Genomic DNA, 20,851 nt, shown 5'->3' with positions numbered 1-20,851 from the left:
ACGCAGGTTCGAATTCCGCCTCGGCAAGAAATTTTATTTTATTTTCTTTCTTGGTAATGTCTTGATACGCACCACAATTACGGCTGGCTTAAACAGCTTCGCTGTTAAAAATCAAGCTTCCTGTGCACGATTTCATCAGGTGCCACTCCAAGTAATGGATTTGCTTTCGCCCACAGTGCTTGCGCCACCCAAGAACGTCTGGTTGCGAACCTCAGCGACCAGGTCACCCTTAATATGGTGTCTTAGTTCCGAGTATCTAAACCTGTGCGCCACTATGTGTGGCGGGTGTCACTGAGAGAAGGACCTAACAAACAGCCACACAATGGTAAAAACCTGCTAAAGCCTGCTTTTTTGGAAGTACTTCCCAACATCACTGTGCACTATCTGATCTTAGTGTACAGACATTATTAAGTCATTAATTGAGGCTGAAGATGGATGATAAAAAATAAAGTCATAAAAAAAAACAGCAACAGAATGCTGCAAAATATTTAGAACGATTATGTATGAAGTATTGATGCTATTCCTGAAATTTTCATTATGTCCTCAAATACTTCGCGCACCCGGTACAGGGCTTTGCTACCATGCTTGAATTCGCAGGAAGAAATTTAAGGCAACTTGCACCAGTGTTTAAGGTTGCCAGCTTCTCAGTTCTTGTGCGTTACTGTTTGCTGATCCAATTTCCAGGTCACCGTGCATTTGCCAATTTCCTGGTCATCCATGGAAGAATGCTTAATAGCTTTGGTGCACTACAAAAAGATTTGTTTGCATTAATAGACCATTCCAATACCACTATCAAATTGCTGCAAGAAAGTTCATGCTATTAGCAGAGCATCATATTTGTCATGTTTAAAGATAAGACAGCGAAATGCCCACTCTTCTCCTTTATCATAATTCATCTTCAGGTTTTCTCCTAGGGCTTTAGAATAACTCTTCAGGCTTTTCTTAATATTGAGCTCTCTTCTTGCAGAGCACAACCTGTTTTTTTTTTTTTTTTTTTGCCCTTCTGAAACTGATATTCCTCTTTGCAGGGGGATAAGCAGCACATTTTCTTAATCATTACCACACTAACATGTTTTCTGGTAAATGTGCTACAATTTCTGTAGTGCTATCCAAATACTGTTCATTTGCAATTTACTTTGACTAATATTGCAGCATAAATAAGCAGATTTTTTCATAAGAGCTCCACTTTCAATCTGTGTAAAATACATATTTTTGACATGTTTATTGTTTTTATTACATTCACACGCCATGTAGGGGCCTTGTAGGGCAATTTACAAATAAATAAAATCTAGAAAAAGATTGTGGGCACAGCTTTCCATCTCTAAACGGGGCTAAAGTTTGCTTTCTTAAGTCATCCTTCAACGTAACTGCTTTGACAGCATTTGTGCGTTATCTGCATGAAGCACCTGCTTTGGTTTCAGCAATGCCTTTTTTTTATGCTGCATTTTCATGGTATCTGCTTCTTGCTCCCTGGACATTAAGTGCATCTGTGAAGTATACGCACTTACCTGAGATGCCTATACAGCAGCTGCACTTGTTTTGCCCTTGCAATTGCACGTGTAAGCTGAAGGGCCAGCAAAACGAAATATCAGCCTGTGATTACACAAAGGGACATGACATCATGTTTGAAGATGGCCCATTGGACATCAGGCGTCAGTTTTACTGAGCCTAGAAGAAAACTAATGTGTACCAGTTGTACCTATGTGGAATCATTTTCTTGGACGATGTAGTGCTTATATCTGCCATGTGACTAATAATGTGAACTAAACTGTATGCTCTCAGTAATCGCACAGGCGAAGTAGGTAGAATTATCTGAAACTGGCTTTCATCTCTGTGCAGTTGGAGGCATTTACACGGTGATCCGTTCCAAGGCCGAGGTGAGCGTGGAAGAACTGGGAGACCAGTTCTGTCTCTTGGGCCCCTTGAATGAGAACCTGGTTCGCACCGAGGTTGAGGTCCTGGAACCACCTTACAGCGTCTTTTGGAACAGCATCAAAGCCATGAGAGAACAAGGCATCAAGGTCAGTCACTCACTGAAACTGGCATGTGGGAATCCGCAATAGGACACTTGTGTCCAGCATAGAACTGGTCACAACACATGTCACATTGGAAGGAATGTAGCACGGTATTATTTTTTTGTGTGTTTCTTTTAGTGATCACATGCGTGAGAAAGCACGTTGTTGTGTTTTCATTTTTTTCGAGTATGCATAAGTCCCTTATGTTATATAGCTGCATTACGTTCGTGCAGTTATGGTACTTTCAGTTTCGTTCCAGACACTGCATTCTTTCACCCTAGCTTAAAGGCCCCTCCTCAGGTTAGGACATTGGTAACAGACAAGCGCTGTGTGTAGGGCACACAGCGACAGTTGCTTCTGCAATGTACTATCACACCAATGTATACTGTGAGAACAGCTGAAAATTCAAATGAAAGCACACACACACTTCTTTTCACGGAAACCATTCTCCCCACCAACAGAGACTACATCAGAGCTCTCATCTCTGCATCACGCATACCACAAGCAGCAATGCAAAACAGCTTGGCGATTCCCTTTGAACGCAGGGTGCACAAAATTGCCACTGAAAATGCACTGTGCAAAAAGACAAAGAGAAAACAGCCGAAGCGTAAAGGTTACATAGGCCCTTGGATATTTATGATATGGAAGAAGGCAGGAGAGGAATGCCACTTGCGGGTGGTCGCAGCAATGGGAGAGAGCATCTGATGCTGGATGAGTAGCATGCCTCCTCACACCATCACCTTGTAACATTTTATTTGCTTCTATATCTCCGCTATAACTTTCATTTTAATTCTTGCGGTAGAATGCTTCCTGGGTGGCACTTTACAACTTCCAGTGTACAAAAAATTTCCACTAGCAAACGCTACAAATGTCTGATATCTAGTTTCAACTAGCCGAGCTTTTCTTCTTTGAAGGCACCAACAACCACTTTTTATAATACCCATTATTTTTTTTTTCCTTTTTTTGTGTGCAATGGAAAGCTTACTAGTCGGTGTCCAGTCCTGCAGTGGTAACACAGAAAATGTTGTGGAACATTTTTTGTCAGGATTTTTTTGTCTACAGTCACGATCGCATTTATGAAGTCGTTCGGTGGAAACATGCTGGAAACGGTAACAGGTGAACGCGATAACAGTTCTACACTGGCATTATAGAAGCAGACAAGTGCGGCCCTGGCTGTAAGAAATTGATCATTTTGTTTAGTAAGGTGATGCTCATATGATGGCATTTTGTATCTCACAGGGAGACCAGAGAACTCCAAGTACTCCCTCGCAAACTCGTACACGTACAAAAGCACTTATGTGCCACCGCCATGCTATGAGGAACGCCATGGCTTACCATGCTTCTGCAGTCTGCACTTTCACCCGTTGCTGCAAAGGCAGTGTCGCTTGTTAGCGTCAACTTTCTTTAGATTATAATATGCATAGAATAAAGCGTAACCGCCTATATGATATAAAGGCTCCAATTTTAAACAATACATATGGCACACTTGCTAGCAGCCAACTTGCATACAGTAATTTGCAGTTAGACGGTCAGTATCCTGCTTTAGTATGGAGATTTCACCACAAAGTGGCATAATATACCATTTTTTCACGACTTTGTGTGAATTTTAAATAATTCCTATTTGAACTGTGAACAACATGCTCAATTCTATCGCTATAAATCATAGTTTTTTTCATTTTCATGAAATGTTATGACACATTATGGGCAATGGTCAGTCAAGAACAGCCTAATTTTTGGCGGGGCCTGGTGAGGAGCCCTTTAACAGTTTCTTTCAGTTAGAAATAACTGTAGCATTATCATCTTTTTGTGCACAGCAGCTATTATGGCCAACTATGTGCAATAGAAAGGCAGCACGCAAAATGTCACTACATGGCATGTGCCATCATGTCAAAAAAGAAAAAAAAAGTCTAAAGTGCAGACAAAAGAAAGTTAAATCGGGAGCAAAGCAATGAGCCTGGATTGTCAATTGCTCCTGGTGACATGCACTTCATTCAGTGACAAGCCAAACTTGTTGCCGGCTATTTTTGTGAACTTTCCATTATCAGCAGGACTCATCTCTATTAAAGAAATGGTCAGTTATGGTGCGGACTCCTGCCATCTGCAGGACAGCGCACTCAAGCGAACATAATTTTTCAAGCAACATCGTCCTTGCATCAGCAACTGCTTGTACAAAAACTCGACAAATTAAAGACAGTTTCTGGATGTACAAAAACTAGATGCTTTCTGGATGCTTGTACAAAAACTCTACAAATTAAAGACAGCTTCACTGCATGCACACATTCACCGCTGTGAAGCCAGCTTTGAAGCACTGGCCTCAGAGTGAACAATAGCAGTAAATCCGGCAGGTTTCATGCTGTTTTGGTTGGATTGTTCTTGCATTAGCAACTGCTTGTACAAAAAATGTCGTAGTTTCGCCCGAAAGGCGAAGCATCAATTGCGACAGCAAATTAGTAGAGAGCTATTCGGAGTAGGGATAGTAGTTTTATTGGCTGCATAAACTTGGACACATTCGCTTACTAACTGAATTAATAAGCGTGGTGTCAGCGCGCACAAGCAAACATGAATAGATCACACTGAATGATCGCAGACGACTGTCAAAACGCTGGCAGCAAGCACAGCCGCCGCAGCGGGCGAAGGTTCGTGCGGTCTATCGCTTCAACGGAAACTGAGCGGTGAATGCACAGCGCATACAAAGGTCAGAGCCGTGTGGAGATAAGAGACGGTGCAGGCGACCGCCACAGCCGGGAAAAGTATGAGCACAGTTGGGGGTTGGCAGAGTAGAAGCTGCGCCCCCCCCCCCCCTCCCTCCCGCGCTGCCTTCCCGCTTTCTTGCTTTCGCATTGGAGATTGAGTGGCCAGTTCCCCTTGCGCCCGGTTGCAAGATACGCATTTGGTGCCACAGCGGAGCGTCGCCCCGCCTCCTTCCCTCCCATACCCCAACGGCCTTTCGCGTGACGGTCACGTTTGCTTTCCGCCGTGCGTTAGCTCTCCGTGATAGCGCCCGTCCCCCGCGTGCTTTCGCTCGCGCATATGGCGCGCGGCGACGATTTTACCGCCCTTGGACTTTATACGGAACCTCACGGCGATGGCAGAAATCTGGTTGAAGTGTCCGTATAATTGCTATCGCAATAAAACTCGACAAATTAAAGTCAGTTTCACTGCATGCACACATTCACTGCTGTGAAGCCAGCTTTGAAGCACTGGCTTCAGAGTGAACGATAGCAGTGAATCCGGCGGGTTTCATGCTGTTTTGGTTGGATCGTTCTTGCATTAGCAACTGCTTGTACAAAAACTGGACAAATTAAAGACAGTTTCACTGCATGCACACATTCACTGCTGTGAAGCCAGCTTTAAAGCACTGGCCTCAGTGACCAATAGCATTCAATCCGGCAGGTTTCATGCTGTTTTGGTTAGATCGTTCTTGCATTAGCAACTGCTTGTACAAAAACGCGACAAATTAGTTTCACTGCATGCACACATTCACTGCTGTGAAGCCAGCTTTAAAGCACTGGCCTCAGTTACCAATAGCATTCAATCCGGCAGGTTTCATGCTGTTTTGGTTGGATCGTTCTTGCGTTAGCAACTGCTTGTACAAAAACTCGACAAATTAAAGACAGTTTCACTGCATGCACACATTCACTGCTGTGAAGCCAGCTTTGAAGCACTGGCCTCAGAGTGAACAATAGCAGTCAATCCAGCAGGTTTCATGCTGTTTTGGTTGGATCGTTCTTGCATTAGCAACTGCTTGTACAAAAACTCGACAAATTAAAGACAGTTTCACTGCATGCACACATTCACTGCTGTGAAGCCAGCTTTGAAGCACTGGCCTCAGAGTGACCAATAGCAGTCAATCCGGCAGGTTTCATGCTGTTTTGGTTGGATCGTTCTTGCATTAGCAACTGCTTGTACAAAAACTCAACAAATTAAAGACAGTTTCACTGCATGCACACATTCACTGCTGTGAAGCCAGCTTTGAAGCACTGGCCTCTGAGTGAACAATAGCAGTCAACCCGGCAGGTTTCTTGCTGTTTTCCTTGGAGAAATCAGATAATTGTTGCCATTCACGATTGCAGCATTGTGCGAGACTTTTAATGACCACAGAATCAAACACATACACAGCTGCTGCTTAATCATCTGTATATGTTCGTGACTTAAGTCTTTTCATTCTTCTCTGCACATAGGTTGTCTATGGAAGGTGGCTCATTGACGGCTACCCTCAAGTCCTTCTTTTCGACATTGGTTCGGCCGCCTGGAAACTCGACGAGTGGAAGCGTGACCTGTGGAATACATGCAGCATCGGTGTCCCATGGCATGACCGGGAGTCCAATGATGCGATCATCTTTGGCTACCTTGTCGCTTGGTTTTTACAAGATGTAAGTGAGCACCCTTTTCAATAAGTTTTGTTTGCATTCTTAAAACACTCATGCATCAACTTCTTGATGCAATAGGTACTTATCTGTTTATGCGCACACTTGCTGTTTTTTCACCTTGGAAAAATGGTCGTTATGCCATGCTTTGGTCAACACGTTGGCCACAGTGCTGGTGTTGGAGATCAAATCTTCATGGGCTTTGTGCTTTTAATATTTGTCTGTAAGCTTACTGGGAGCACCTGCTATGAAAGGCATTTAAGGTGTCTGGTATTAAACAGCATCTTCTTGCAGAACTTCCCCAACAAAAGGTTCTTGGGTGCACCTTGTATGAAAGGAGTTAGTTATTGGCAATCAAATTTTGGCCTATTCCCTCAGAACTTTTCTCTCATTTTCGTCCTTTAAACTCCGTTTAAAGCTTTCACTGTTTTTTTGTCACAAGTTGACATCAAAAGACATCCGGTAATCTCCATTATGTTCAAAGTATGTAGGAATAAACAAAAAGTGGCAAGGATTCCAGAAAGCCTAAGGAAAAAGCAAACCGATGTTGAATAAAGCTGTAGGCCCCCTGATGCCAGTACAAGAATATTATAATACAGTAGAACCCCGCTGATACGTTTTTCACGGGACCATAAAAAAAAAAAACCATAAGAGCCAGGAAACGCAAGAGCCGAGAAATAGGAAAAATTGAGAAATGAGAGCAGTGTTGAACTGCACACAATATTATTTTAATTCCTACGTGTGAAAAAAAAGTTGTCGTTTCGCCAGAAAGCCAAAGCATCGATTGCGATAGCAAATTAGTAGACAGCTATACAATGTAAGAATAGTAGTTTTATCGTCCGTATAAACTTGTAAACATTCGTTTATTAACTATATTAACAGGCATGGTGTCAGTACCCACAGGCAAACATGAACACATCACACTCAATGAGTGCGGACATGCGCTGTCAAACGCTGGCGTGAGGAAGCGCCGCTGCAGCAGCGAGCGAAGTAACCTTCGTGCTGTTGTCTATTGCTTCAACACAAACTGCGCTCCAAGAACACACAGCACGCACAAAGCTACGAGCCGCCGACACACCTACTCTGCCTAGACTCTGCCCCCAACACAGATCGCTTTCAAGACACGGCCCGCGCGCCGCCGGGCAGTAAGCAGTTAATGCTAGAGTACAACGCCACTCGCCATCCCTCTCCCTTCGCTCCCTTGCCGGTGCCTCGAGCGCAACGGAAGAAGGCGAACTTCCTCCCTGGTTTTCTTTCTTGCACGCGTGATATTTAGATGAGGTCGTCGGCTCCCCTTGCATGCTTTCACTCGCACATACAGCATATGATGCGCAGCGACGGCATTATCACCCTTCGACTTTATACGGAACATCTATGCGCCAAAACTAATTTTAGGGCCACAATGCATCATAGACACCATCTTAAAATAGCAAATACGGATCTCAAAGGCCATACTTTTGCTGGCAGAAACCAAAAATACGTCATTGGTGTCGCCCCCAGCACTTTGGGCGGCCAATGCCATCGTCAAGCCACCAAGCCAAGCAACATGAAAAGTCAAAATGGCCGCTCGGGCTGGCGCGGGGTGGCAGTTCGGAACGTATGATGTGGGAACGGTCCCACAGTTGCGACGCAACAGCGGGGTTACCAATGCATTGGGTTCTATGGGACCTGTGCCGGGACCGGCCGAAAACGACGTTACAGCCGGGAAAACGCAGCACCCAGGAACGTAACAGCGGGGTTCTACTGTATCCCTATGTGTTCATGACGGTGTTATCTAGCACATGAGAGTGTTTAAGTGACACTACAGATAAACAGTAAATTCATTTAGACTGATAAAGCAGTCTTTCAAAACAATGTTTTTGTTAACTTTGCAGTGATAGGTTAATTATTAGACAAGAAAACGAAGCTGAAACTTTCATTTCCTGAATTTCGTGGAGAAATCCCAGCACTGGTACATCAGAGTGAGGTCTTGGATTTCAAAGTATTCTTTCAAATTTCGGCTGTTGTGGTTTAGTAAAGTTCTCGAAACTTGCCAAGTCTTTGCCTAGACTCGAGCAAACGCCGTCAAAATTCATGACATCGCAGTGAGCTGCTGCGGGACCTTCAAGGCAGCAACGCTACCTGTCTTTCATTGTTATCTTTTCTGGCTTGCCAATCCTCTTATCACAGTAAGATTAGCTTTTTCTGGTGTTTTAAAAGGGTAATATACTAATGTATCTCAAATAATTTTTCTCCTTGATGTCCGTTTAATGTTTGTCCTCTTTTCATCTGTCACTTGCTCGTAGAGATGTAAAGACAAAAAAAAAAAGAAAAAAATCTAAATGCTAACAAGTCGCAAACCTTAGCATTATTTTTGTGCTTGCAGTTCCTGAAGGCAGTGACTGCCGAGAAGGGCCCCCCACTGGTCACGGCTCAGTTCCACGAGTGGCTCGCTGGCATCGGACTGATTCTGTGTCGCACCAGGCACCTTGATGTGTCCACCATATTCATCACACACGCAACACTGCTGGGCCGGTACTTGTGTGCAGGAAATGTTGACTTCTACAACAACCTTGACAAGGTCAGCTATAGTAGTGCCCTGTGTATTCTGCTGATGCTCTAAGCAGAGACGTGTACTACAAGCAACATTGCTTTGCTTAAAGGCCAACTGTAACAATATTTCGGAATGTGTAAAAAGGCGTAATTTCACATAGTGCAGATGCAGATCAGCTTCTGTGCAAAACTTATGTTTGATATGTGAACTCATAGAAATAGAAACATTGTTACAGCCTGCTGGAAGTGACGTAGCACCTAGAATGTTGAGAATCAGCTTGGCTCCACGACATGACCTCCGAGATTAAGCAGCACCTGTGGCACGCTGAAAATATCAGAGGCGACGTGCTGTAACTTGCTTCATATCCGCTGACCACTAGGTGCATTTAAAGGCTGTTAATAATAAAATTAGACGATTGCAGTCAACTTCCATTAATTCGACTTTGACGGTACCGACGAAACTGATCGAATTATCTGGCAGGTCGAATTAACCAAGATGCAGAGAGAATGCCAAAGTGCACCACTGATTCATTTGGCAGTATGAGCCAGGTTATAACATCCAGTTATAACGTCCCCGAATCAAACGCGCACCTGCTTTCTATGTGTCCAAAGCAGAAAACTAACATAGAAATGGCATTAAAACTCAAACAATGAAATCTACAGGGCACCCGATTTTTTAGCAATAAAAATGGGGAAGGGTCATTATAATATATATTGCACAACGGCGGTTGGTTTCCTAAAGTCAGCGCCGCCACACGGTTTTGAAGTCAGCTTCACCTCAATACATCCTTGTTTTGCAGTAAAGCATACAAACACCGTGAAGGCGGTTTTGGTATCACGTCCGATTGCACCGTGCAGGCAATTTCTGAACCAGTTGTCTTGAGAAAAAAAAATTTTTTTGAAATGCCTGTTAGAATGAAATAATGAAAGTTTGGGCCCATAGAAGTTCATGGGCGCCGGCCGGTACCTTCGGCTTGGATCGAATTAACTGAAAAATCGAATTGACCAGAGTTGAAATAATAGAAGTCTACTGTACTAGCCCTGAAGCTTTGCCAAGATTGCTTCAATAGTATGTATGAACTTATAACCAATTTTGCCAAAGTGAAATTTCGTTGTAGTTCACCTTGAAATGCTACGAAATCCTGAAAACACTTTATACTAAACCGTTTGCCAACTGGTTGGTCATTCAATTGGACAAAGACAGCCCAGCGTTCACTGGCAGATCCAGAGGCCCCCCCATCCTGAAACATGCCGGCTGACAGTATTGAGCATGGAGTGAGTTAATTTAATTAAACTGTTAATTTCCTCTATGCTTTTCTTGGCTTCATGGTCTGTTGGCTTACTCCCCTTATTCTTTTTGCTCTTTTAGGTAATTTAAGCATTAAAAAAACTCAACAGTGCCCTCAGTCAGCTGTTTTTTATAGTTCGATTCAGCAGTTTTAATGAATGTTTAGACAGTCATGCAGATTTTTTTCAGATGAGTGTTTTTGCATGATTGCAGTTCGTTTTAGATAAAGAGGCTGGAGACAGAGGGATCTACCACCGCTACTGCATGGAACGGGCTGCCTGCCACAGCGCTCATGTGTTTGCTACAGTCTCAGACGTGACAGGCATGGAGGCGGAGCACTTGCTCAAGAGAAAGCCAGGCAAGTGCTGGCTCGTTTACTACTGCAGAGTTGACAAGAACGTGCTTCGCCGCCTAGCTTCTTGAACTAAAGCTAACTCCGAGGCTCACTTCCATGCTGTGTCCTGTTCACAGACGCCATCACGCCAAACGGACTCAACGTCAAGAAGTTCAGCGCACTTCATGAGTTTCAAAACATGCACGCCATAGCCAAGGAGAAGATCCACGACTTTGTCAGAGGCCACTTTTATGGGTGAGCACTTTTGTGAAAGCTGCTCTGTCCTTTGAGAAACCGATGAACATGTCGGAACCTTTCAGGCACTACGACTTCGACCTCGACAAAACTCTGTACTGCTTCACTGCGGGAAGGTACGAATTCTCCAACAAGGGTGCAGACATGTTCATAGAGTCCTTGGCACGTCTCAATCATTACTTAAAGGTACGTGACACTTCCAGCACACTTCTTGCATTAAATGAATTGCATTCATGCCTTTGTCCTCCGAGATGAGCTTGCGTATAAAGAAGCCACGGATGACTTTTTATCCAAAATTTGAGAATACACAAGAAATCCCTTTTCATCTGCCAACACTGATTCGTAGCATTAATAGTATGTCAAAACAAACTGTCCCAGGGTGCACAATCTCTGTTTCAATGTGCTTCCCACTTGCTTTCTCCAAACAGACTTCAGGAAGCGAGGTTACCGTGGTTGCTTTTCTAATCTTCCCTGCCAAAACAAACAACTTTAACGTCGAGTCATTACGAGGCCAAGCAATCTCCAAGCAACTACGTGACACAGTGCAGCAAATACAGTCTACAATCGGGAAGCGCATGTTCGAGATCTGCCTTTCGTAAGTTAGCATTCTGTTTGTTTCGTTTTCATCTGCACATTGTGGGAAGGGCTCTGGTTGAGCCTTTTACAATGCTTTACGAGCTAAAGTGTGCATACCAAAGTGTTTATCTAAAAGCTAGCCGGTTTAACAACTTGTTTGTAGCAATCGTGCAGAGAAGTACTTCTGGAAATTATAGGGAACAAATGGGGCTTGGGGGGGGGCTTTTGCTGATAACTGGTCAGCAAGAGAAGTTACAGGGTTTTGTTGTAGATGAGCAGATGAAATTTGCAGGGGCAAGATTCCCAAAGGTGAAGAACTGATCTACCCAGAAGATTTGGTGCGGTTGAAACGCTGCATCTATGCAACCCAGCGCACAACACTACCTCCGATCTGCACTCACAACATGGTGGATGATTCCTCTGACCCTGTTCTGTGCCACATTCGACGATGTCAGCTTTTCAATCGTAGGGAGGATCGTGTTAAGGTAACTACCGTTTTGAATTCAGTATGTACATGCATGCACATAGGAGTAAAGTGGTTAGCATACATACAGCCACCCAACTGAAAGGTGGCTGCCATTCCTGGAATGGTAATGTTAAAACAGTGCTTAAGAGAGAAGTGCTAAAAGGTGACTTTCCTTAATTTTCCAATTTTGGTTCTGTCTGCACATTATGCACAACTGGCCCACCAATCAGTCTTAGTCGATCCCTGAAGTGAACATGAACAACAGCTAGCTGTCACTCAAAATGAGGCTATGCACTCACGTAAATGAATTAGTCTGTGTGTATGTGATATATTCCAGTCTACTTATGCCATTGACCAGATTGAAAATTCTGATCCCATTGTTTTAAAACCACCTGTTCTTCATGTGATGTGTGGTAGACAAAGCCCGTTGTTCGAACAACAAAGCTCTTTAACTACTATGTACTCAAAAAACTGCGATGTTCAGTGAGAAGACACAGACTCTGATTTGAAGTAAGTTACTAGCTGTAGCTTTTGATGACACTGATGCTTGGAGAAAACAAAAATTAAAAATGTGTGTGTGCATTATGAGAAACTGGGCTGCCTTACAAGGCTGCTTCATTTCCTACAGGTCATTTTTCATCCAGAATTCTTGTCATCTACAAACCCATTGTTCAGCATGGATTATGAAGAGTTTGTTAGGGGTTGCCACTTGGGTGTCTTTCCTTCATACTATGAACCTTGGGGCTACACGCCTGGTAAGTGCATGCTTACTGTATGTATGATTTGTAATTCTGCACAGCACTGCAAAATTTCATGCGGAACATAATACCGAAACAGTGTTAACACAGTGTATATGTACTGTAGCCTGCTGCCATTCTTTGGCAAGTTATCCAGCAACTCTTTTTTGCACAAATGGTGACAACAGAAGCTAAATGGTTACGTGTACATGTGTCCTTTTTTAGGCGAAGCTTTATAGGCTCACAAGAGTTGGGCGGTGGTGGTGTCACGCTGAAAAGTGGGCCGATTCTGGTGATAGTGCAGAAAGGGTCCAAGCTCAATGACACATACCCCTGTGCACTCTGGGACCTGTAACACACCCTTGAACTACCCTTGTCACACGTATGACCCAAAAATCACTAGCCCTTCCCCTGTCGAGAAAATGGGGATAAGCGAAGTCTGATTCTAGCATGAGGGTTTCCGAAGCCCAGGCGAAACGTCGGCAAAGAGCCGCAGACCCAAAGTTGCGAGAGCGCGTGCTATGTTGAGGCCAAACGTCAATGAAGAGCTGCTGACCCTGGGTTTAGGGCCAAACAAAGCGGAATGCCTGCGACAGTGTCGTCTTGCTACAAGCTTCACTTACCCCCATTTTCTCGACAGGGGAAGGGCTCTGAATTTTCCTGGTTGCTTGTGGCAAGTGGTTATGTAAGTGTATTATCTCAAGAATCGGATTCCAGCCAGGCTGCCAACAGAACAGAATTACCTGGCAGCATGACCTTTGGCTGCGCTGTCGCAGTTCATGCACTAATTGCATTAATTAATTCAGTGTTTCCGTCTAGTCTCGGTTTGGTCAGAAAATGAGAAGTGTTTGTTTGCTCAGAAAAAGAAAAGCAAGAGCTAACTCGCATGTCACCTTTACTGGCTAAGTTCAGAAAGTGAACACAATCTTCACTCTTGATGCATGTACTGTGTGCATTCTTCACCTGCACTAAGGCCACTGATTGGATCTCTATTTACCCTGCACTGCTTGAGGCATACACTAAGTACACTTCGCTCAAACTTTGCCCTCAAGTATCATTCCGCATTAAGTTTAGTTTAATACCATGTTTGCAGGCATTACTTACCAGTTTCATCCAGAATAAACTTAATGTAGCTGTCATCTGCAGCTGTGCCAATCAAAACATGTTGATTCTACTGCAACGGAACGGTGGTGCCATCTAACACGGCTACAGCAAAAACACAGTGTTCATCGTAGCCATGACAGATGATGGTACCATTCCGTTGCAGTGAAACATTTTTAAGTGGTGTCGCTTTGGATTTACTGCGGACGTAGCAGGCAAGTAATACCCAAAAACATGGGATTAAGCTAAGCTTCATGAAAAATGGCACCTCTGCTCAAAATTTGAGCAATGATCTGCCAGCGGCTCAGCAGGAAGTGTTCTGTATACCTGGTGCTCCTATTTATATAACGCTCAGTATTTGCACCATATGCACTCATAGTGTCCATCTTTGACATGTGATGTGTGAAACAATCTCCTGGCTTATCAAGTGAGAATGTCAAAGAATAGAGGGGGCTATTTGACTTGTCACTCATGAGTACATGTGAGTGCCTATATATGCTTGTATTATAAGCCTGAAATAGTGCCAGCAATGACACACTGCGGCTGAAATTGAAAGCAAAGTAGCAGTTCTCTCCACTACTGGCACTACCTTCACATAAACCTTTCTATACATCAGTTTGCTTTGCAAAAGCTTCCTTTGAACGCAGCTGGCATAGTAATGCTGGTATCACTGTAATATGCCAAGTTCCAGCCTTTTAAATTGCAGTCGATGCTGCTGCTTGCCCCTTTCATGTTTCTGATGTGTGGTTCTAATATACTGAGGTGAATGATTGGTTGTACTTCTGGACTGCCAAAACGTGAACCGATAACAGTGCATAATAGCACAGCATAGTGCGTTTCATTCTTGAGGACCAACTTTGAAAGATCTGCCTATGGTGAATGCTGCCAGCTCACAGAACAGCACCGGTTACTTTTCTTGCTTTCAGTTTTAGCCACTTCACATTGGCATGTAATGCATGGCTACCTGCCATACACTTCTGTTTTCCCTTTCAAAAGTTCACGGTAGCACCTGCAACTAAGGCCACACGAGGTACGCATCACAGGATGTGAGCCACTGGCAAGAGGAATGGAGACAGGCAGATAGGCTCTGTGCCATTGTCTTCTAAAGATACTGAGGAGATACATGGTTTCTCAACTGACCCGACTGGCCTGGCTGTCAGTGGCACTGGTAGTAGTAGCCATGCACAAGTGCAATGCATCATTGCTGCACAGTTGCAGTCACACTCAACCCAAGTATTAAAGACACGTATCTAGCAGCTTAGCTTTAACAAATGCGAGCTGTAAGGAGCACAAACATCTCGCTGCCTAGGAAGGAAGATGCATCAAGCTAGCAAATTCAAATCACGTAGACCAGAAATCTCCAGAACTCTCCACGGGAGAATAGAAAGAGGCACTTGACGCATGTTTGATTTAAGTATGACGTAGGCTGTAATAAAAAGGTGAACTCCCAGAATTGAGAAGATATTGCAATCATCCACAAGGTACAACACCTGCAGCATATGCATCAAGTCAGAACACACTAGATATAACGGCAAATAAATTTTTCTTTCCCTCTTTCCTTAACTTTTTTGTTTTTACCTCTAGCATACGTATTAGAGAATAGTCCTACCACAATTAACCTGGCAGTTATTCTGCTGATTTGTTTCTGCAAGTACTAAAATTCAGTTTGCATTGAGTTTTGTTTTTGCTGCTCTGTGCCTTGAAAGAGAAGTAGTTAGTAGCAGAATATTGCTACTACATACATACTATACTACTAAGATATGCATGCAATTAAGTGACACATGGGGCAGACAGTAATTACTCTACCATGCAGGCAGCAGCTTTAAATCATTTAGTATGATTCTTATTAGCAACAGTAAGACTAGCAAACACAGGACCAGTGAACCTGTCTGAACGCTCGTCGGTGCAGTGTCTCATTTTACCAACACTGCTGGCTTTCAGCGGAGTGCACAGTCATGGGCATTCCCAGCGTCACCACCAACCTGTCTGGCTTTGGGTGCTTCATAGCCGAGCATGTTGCTGACCCCATGTCCTATGGCATCTACATTGTCGACAGGAGATTCAAAAATGCCGAGGAGTCAGTCCAGCAGCTCGCTCAGGTGTGTACTGCGAACCTCCCTGGGCAGTCGGGAAGCCCCAAAACAGCACTGTCTACCTTTTTCCTTGGCTCAATCCCACGCAGCCTTTGCACAAGCCATTTTCTCAAGTTAAAAACGGCGAGTTCGCAAGGACAGCAGTAAAGAAATTGGGGACACTTGTACAACCTTCAGTCTCTACGCACCATAGACAGCGAGCAGCTGTTGTGCCAAAGCTAAAGTCTCTCCACACACGCCTCACATACTAGTTTAAGTACTGCCAATGTATGTTCCTACTCCATGCTACTCTCTTGCTCATTTCTTCAGCTTCCACTTTTGAGCAGAACTTTCGTTGTCAGCTTCTGGTTGTGAGCGGAAGCAACGCCATATGTCCTAAGCAGCAGCGGCAGTGGTGCTTTTGCATACCAGCTATGATAACGACGGGCGAAGCGTGCAGTTTCAGCATACAGACAAGCACGCAGGTGCTTGTGGATGGCGCTTCGTGGGCTGCGTCGCCCTCTGCTACTGCTGCATAGAGGTGTGTGAGCATGCAACAGCGAGCAGCTATGGAAGCAGAAGTCCCAGAAGTGGAAGTTGTGGAGGCAAACCTGGTGTGAGCAATAACTTCGGGGAACAGTGGCGCTTGGATGGGAGGGGATTTAGAGAGAGCACCAGTAGCACATTGGCACCATTTTCCTCCTCGCTGCACAACATTGCATGGGGTGCGGGCACGTTGTGCAGAGTTTTTTTTTTTTTTTTTGTGGCTGTTGTGTCAGATTCTCAGTGCAATGACAAGGGTTGGAACCGAATATAGTATAAATGATGATGAGGGCATAGTGTGACTGGACAGCCAGTGCAGTCACTGCACATGCTATGCCAGGTCTACCCTTAATACTGTCACCGACACGGTGACTCAGCAGCTGTGATGCTCTGCTGCTGAGCACGCTGCACAACAGCACTCTGATAGCTGCAGAATGCAAGGGCACTTGAGGGATGTGCACTACATCATTAAGTGGCATAAGTGGGATGTTGCAATGGTGAACAATGCCACGGCAGAAATGTTGAAAGTGCTTTCCTTGCAGTTGCCCCTTGCATATTATCAACTTCTTTAGGTACTGTATGCACAATTGTGCACGGCTAGATAATAAAAAAAAAATGCAACACTGTCAATGAAAATAATTATATTTAAAACATATTGGTTATATCTTGAAACACTCATTATCACCTGTGCTGTAAGTGTGATTAACATGTGTAAAGCATTTTAATAAAGCGAGTGGGAAGGTAGGTAGTTGACTGTTTGCTCTCGGTGTCAGTATGTTGTTGTGTAGAGGGTTCCCTGTTTTAATTGCTTTTCACAATGTTTTACATCATGCGTATTTTTCAGGTGGCTAGATAGGTGCTTTCCAGGTACGCTAGACAAGAAATCATCGATGTTTTCATATCTGAGGTTCCTGTAGAGAGTTCTCACATAGAGTCCACATTCCGCAAATTTGATAAAACTCATTGGTGAATTGAAAGTTCCTAATCCTTCCTGCAGCTATACACTTTTGATGATTCCTATGATGCAAGAAATCTGGTGAAACGCAATTTACAATGGGCAGAATTAATTGGTGCCTTAAAGGGGTTAAAGGGGCCCTGCGACACAGATTCAGCATGTAATTTTTAACTTGCTGTTAGCACATTGCAGGTGTTGACAATGCCTCAACTACCACAACATTGCCAATATCAGAGTATTTGCTATTTTAATCTTCTCTAGAATGCAGTGTTCCTTGCCAACCTCAGCAGCAGCATGAGGCAGCAATTTTTTTGGCAACGGATGCGACGAGCTAGGCTGTTCCCTATGATTGGCTGCGCTTTCCGGTCGCGCACAATTTCCATACTCGACAAACAAATGCTGAAATCCAGTGCGCTGAAATTTCACAGCCTTTCCATCTTGAAAGCAAGCACAGAAATACTCGTTAAAATATTTAAAATATCCAAAAGGTGAACAGGGACAGCAACAGGGGCACAGCTAACCACTTCAACTTGAAGATATCGCTTCCCCACTACCCCATAACTTTACTCTCATTATTATTATTATTATTTTTTTTTCGTTTGCTATGTCTGAGAACTGAAAGGGACATAACCCATCTTGTTTTTTTTTTTAAGGTAAACGGAGAGAGGTCTACCTTACGAACAATTTTTTTTTTTCTGGTTGTTGTCAGATTCTCAGTGCAATGACAGGGGTTGGCACCGAATATAGTATAAATGATGATGAGGGCATAGTGTGACTGCACAGCCAGTGCAGATGCTATGCCATGTCTACCCTTAATACTGTCACCAACATGGTGACAGTTCTCCGCACAAACGAGATCAGGTCCTCCTGTTGAGCTCTTGCCTGAGCTTGCTGTGGTGTTGTCTCGAAAACAATACTGCCAAAAGTGCAGGCACCACGTGGTGTGTGGTGACAAGCCCGCCTCGATATGTACGCTTCCAGTTCACATTCGTGAAAGCTCTACTCTAATTGCTAGCCGCTTTTGTATTTCAAGGTTGAGTAATTTTCATTTGCACATGGCAAATTTTGAAGCTTTTCTTTTTTTTTTTCCTTTTTTTTTTTGACTCGGGATCGTATAAAGAGTCTGTTGAAACAGAATTATCGACAGTCAAAATAATCTCACAGGGTCTCTTTAATTGTTTAATGGAAACTGAGATATCTGTGTATTCACCACAGCCACTAAGGTATTCTTCTATTGAGCACGAGGTCGCGGTTTAATTTCTTGACTGCATTTAGATGGGCATGGAACACACACTTGTGCACCTGGATTTAGGTGCACATTAATTCTAGGCATCGGATTAAATCCAGAGCTTCCTCCCCACACTACGCCCTCATGTGTTTGCTTCAGGAAGTCAATGTGTCCATGTGTTTAGCCCATGTGTTTGCTTCAGAAAGTCAATCACCGTGATCTGATTTTTGAGGTATCTGATATCTGCATTTAGGTATTTTTCCTAATGGGGGGGGGGATGGGTAAGTAATTCCTTGCAGACATTCTCCGTGCACCAGCACTGAACGCTAATACTCATTACAGCTCTGGCGATGCAGTCAGTATGCAGAAATAAAGAAAATGAAAATGATAAAGCCCTGAACAAGAGAATATCGCAAACACTCAAGCCATGGTTGCGCCTTTGCACCGAGTGACCCTGACACTGTTTCTTCTTGCAGTACTTGTTTGATTTCTCCTGCCTGTCACGGCGGCAACGAATAATCCAGCGAAACCGCACGGAACGCCTGAGCGACCTGTTAGACTGGAAAAACCTAGGAGTGGTAAGCTTGCACAGCTTGACTATTACGAAAGTTGCAGACTGTGTGCGTTATCATCATAGAAAAAAAAAAAGGATTGACAGCAAGCCAAGTGCTTTACAGGTTGTTGCAAATGTTGACTATGTTGTTGTGCAGCTGTTTTTCTGTGTCTGTGAAAGAACAGGAGCAAGTGTCATAAATGCGTAGGGTTTGTCGTTGGCAATATCACTACAAACTGCCACGGATAGAGCTCAGGCCTCAGAGTCAGAGGGCTGAATGAGCACTTTCTAAAATATATACTGTGGGAAACAGCTCGATCCCACAGTCCACGCCAGCAGGCTCCAGTCTCAGCCGGCCGTGCCCAAGGGCACCCAGGCACAGCTCGCGCGCCCTTCGTGCCACTGCTCAGGCGTCCCTCGTCTTCTTCGTCCACAGTTGGCTCTCATGCCACTAATCACGTCAGCGTTCCTACACTACATATAAAAATGAGCATATTGGCAAGTGCTTGTTTTAGTTATTGCAGCTGAGTATACAATCTATGAAAGTGTAAGGCATGAGGCAATCACTTTCTTGGCAGCAGAACTGTACAGATGCAGCTCGGCATACTCGTACCTGCCAACTCTCCTGAATTTTTCGTAAAGTTTATAAACGTTGCATCAAGTTTTACGAAAAAGAAGTTCTGTTGGCGAAAGAGTTTCGATTGTTGGTCCCCAAACTTTCAGTTGACAATCTTTTGATAGTAAAAGGGTGCAAGAAGGTGCAGCCAACTTATACAAAGAAGTTCCTGAAGCAAGCAAAATTAACGTCAAGGTAGCTGAATAAGTTGCTGTGATCTAATGAGTTGCTTGTCAGTATTAGCTGTGCCAAGCTTCTTGCAGTTTGGTACGCTTCATCAAAAGGTAAATAACCTTTAATGAAATGCACATGGCAACCTTTTAAATAAATGTGTGCTATTCAGGACGTTCAACTCCACAATTTAATTTAAAGCCATGTTCCCCCCCCCCCGTTACGTTGAAGTTATGTTAGTATGAACAGTAACGAAGTGTTTTCCACTAAGAGTGAACAACCCTGTTCCCGTGTTGTGTATATCTACATCACTGCACAACTGGATGTCTAGGCTGTGAACATCATGAAACCAATGTAAAGGCTAAGAGCCCCCAGATTCTGTCCATAACCTACCTTGTTTACCTTATACAGTCGAACCTGGATATAAAGAATTATTGTGTATAACGAACAGCTGTAAAATCCCCTGGAAAATTTTTGCATAAAATTTCTATTTTATATGTCGAATTATTGATACATCAAACTATTTTGCAATCCCCTTCCAGTTCGATATATCCGTGTTTGACTATACTGCCGCTTAGAGCAAGGTTCACAGTAAAAAAAATATATATATTGAATTGAAGGATACAAAATAGCAATTACTAAACTCTAAAACAACAAGTCTTGGGTTATTTACAGCCTGGCCTCAACTGAACTTAGTTCACCTGGTTTTCAAGAAACTGTGTAACTGCAACGAAATTTTGCACTGCATAAAAAGTATAGTTTAGGATAATGTAGATATAAAGAAGTGTCCGTGCAAAATTTTAGGTTTAAGATACGCATGGAAGTATCACAAAAAGCTGGCAAAAATATCTATTTCTTATACCGAAACTGAAAAAAAAAAAGCCACCATTACCGCTCGCCAGAAGTGATGCATGACCTACAACGCGTGTCTTCTCGGCATGACCTTCGAGATTAGATGGCGCTCGTGCCCCACTGAAAAATCCCGGAAGCAACGTGCTGCAACTTGCGTCAAAGCTGCTAACCACCAGGTGCACACGTCGTC

General features: G+C 43.7%; 1 protein-coding gene across 1 annotated transcript in view; it reads left to right on the top strand.

Moving 5' to 3' along the window:
- The window catches only part of LOC119450483 (glycogen [starch] synthase), a 41,024-nt gene that overhangs the window by 10,149 nt on the left and 10,024 nt on the right, over positions 1-20,851 (top strand). The window contains exons 2-12 of the mRNA XM_037713942.2: positions 1,840-2,021; positions 6,197-6,388; positions 8,748-8,942; positions 10,416-10,560; positions 10,674-10,791; positions 10,857-10,977; positions 11,220-11,386; positions 11,660-11,852; positions 12,462-12,588; positions 15,613-15,770; positions 18,946-19,047. Of these exons, the coding sequence (XP_037569870.1) occupies positions 1,840-2,021; positions 6,197-6,388; positions 8,748-8,942; positions 10,416-10,560; positions 10,674-10,791; positions 10,857-10,977; positions 11,220-11,386; positions 11,660-11,852; positions 12,462-12,588; positions 15,613-15,770; positions 18,946-19,047 (1,700 nt within the window). The remainder of the gene's footprint in view (positions 1-1,839; positions 2,022-6,196; positions 6,389-8,747; positions 8,943-10,415; positions 10,561-10,673; positions 10,792-10,856; positions 10,978-11,219; positions 11,387-11,659; positions 11,853-12,461; positions 12,589-15,612; positions 15,771-18,945; positions 19,048-20,851) is intronic.

The sequence above is a fragment of the Dermacentor silvarum genome, chromosome 4 (genome assembly GCF_013339745.2).
Source record: "Dermacentor silvarum isolate Dsil-2018 chromosome 4, BIME_Dsil_1.4, whole genome shotgun sequence".
Lineage (NCBI taxonomy): Eukaryota > Metazoa > Arthropoda > Arachnida > Ixodida > Ixodidae > Dermacentor > Dermacentor silvarum.
The sequence above is the reverse complement of the archived record's forward strand: the minus strand, read 5'-3'. Positions and strand labels throughout refer to the sequence as shown.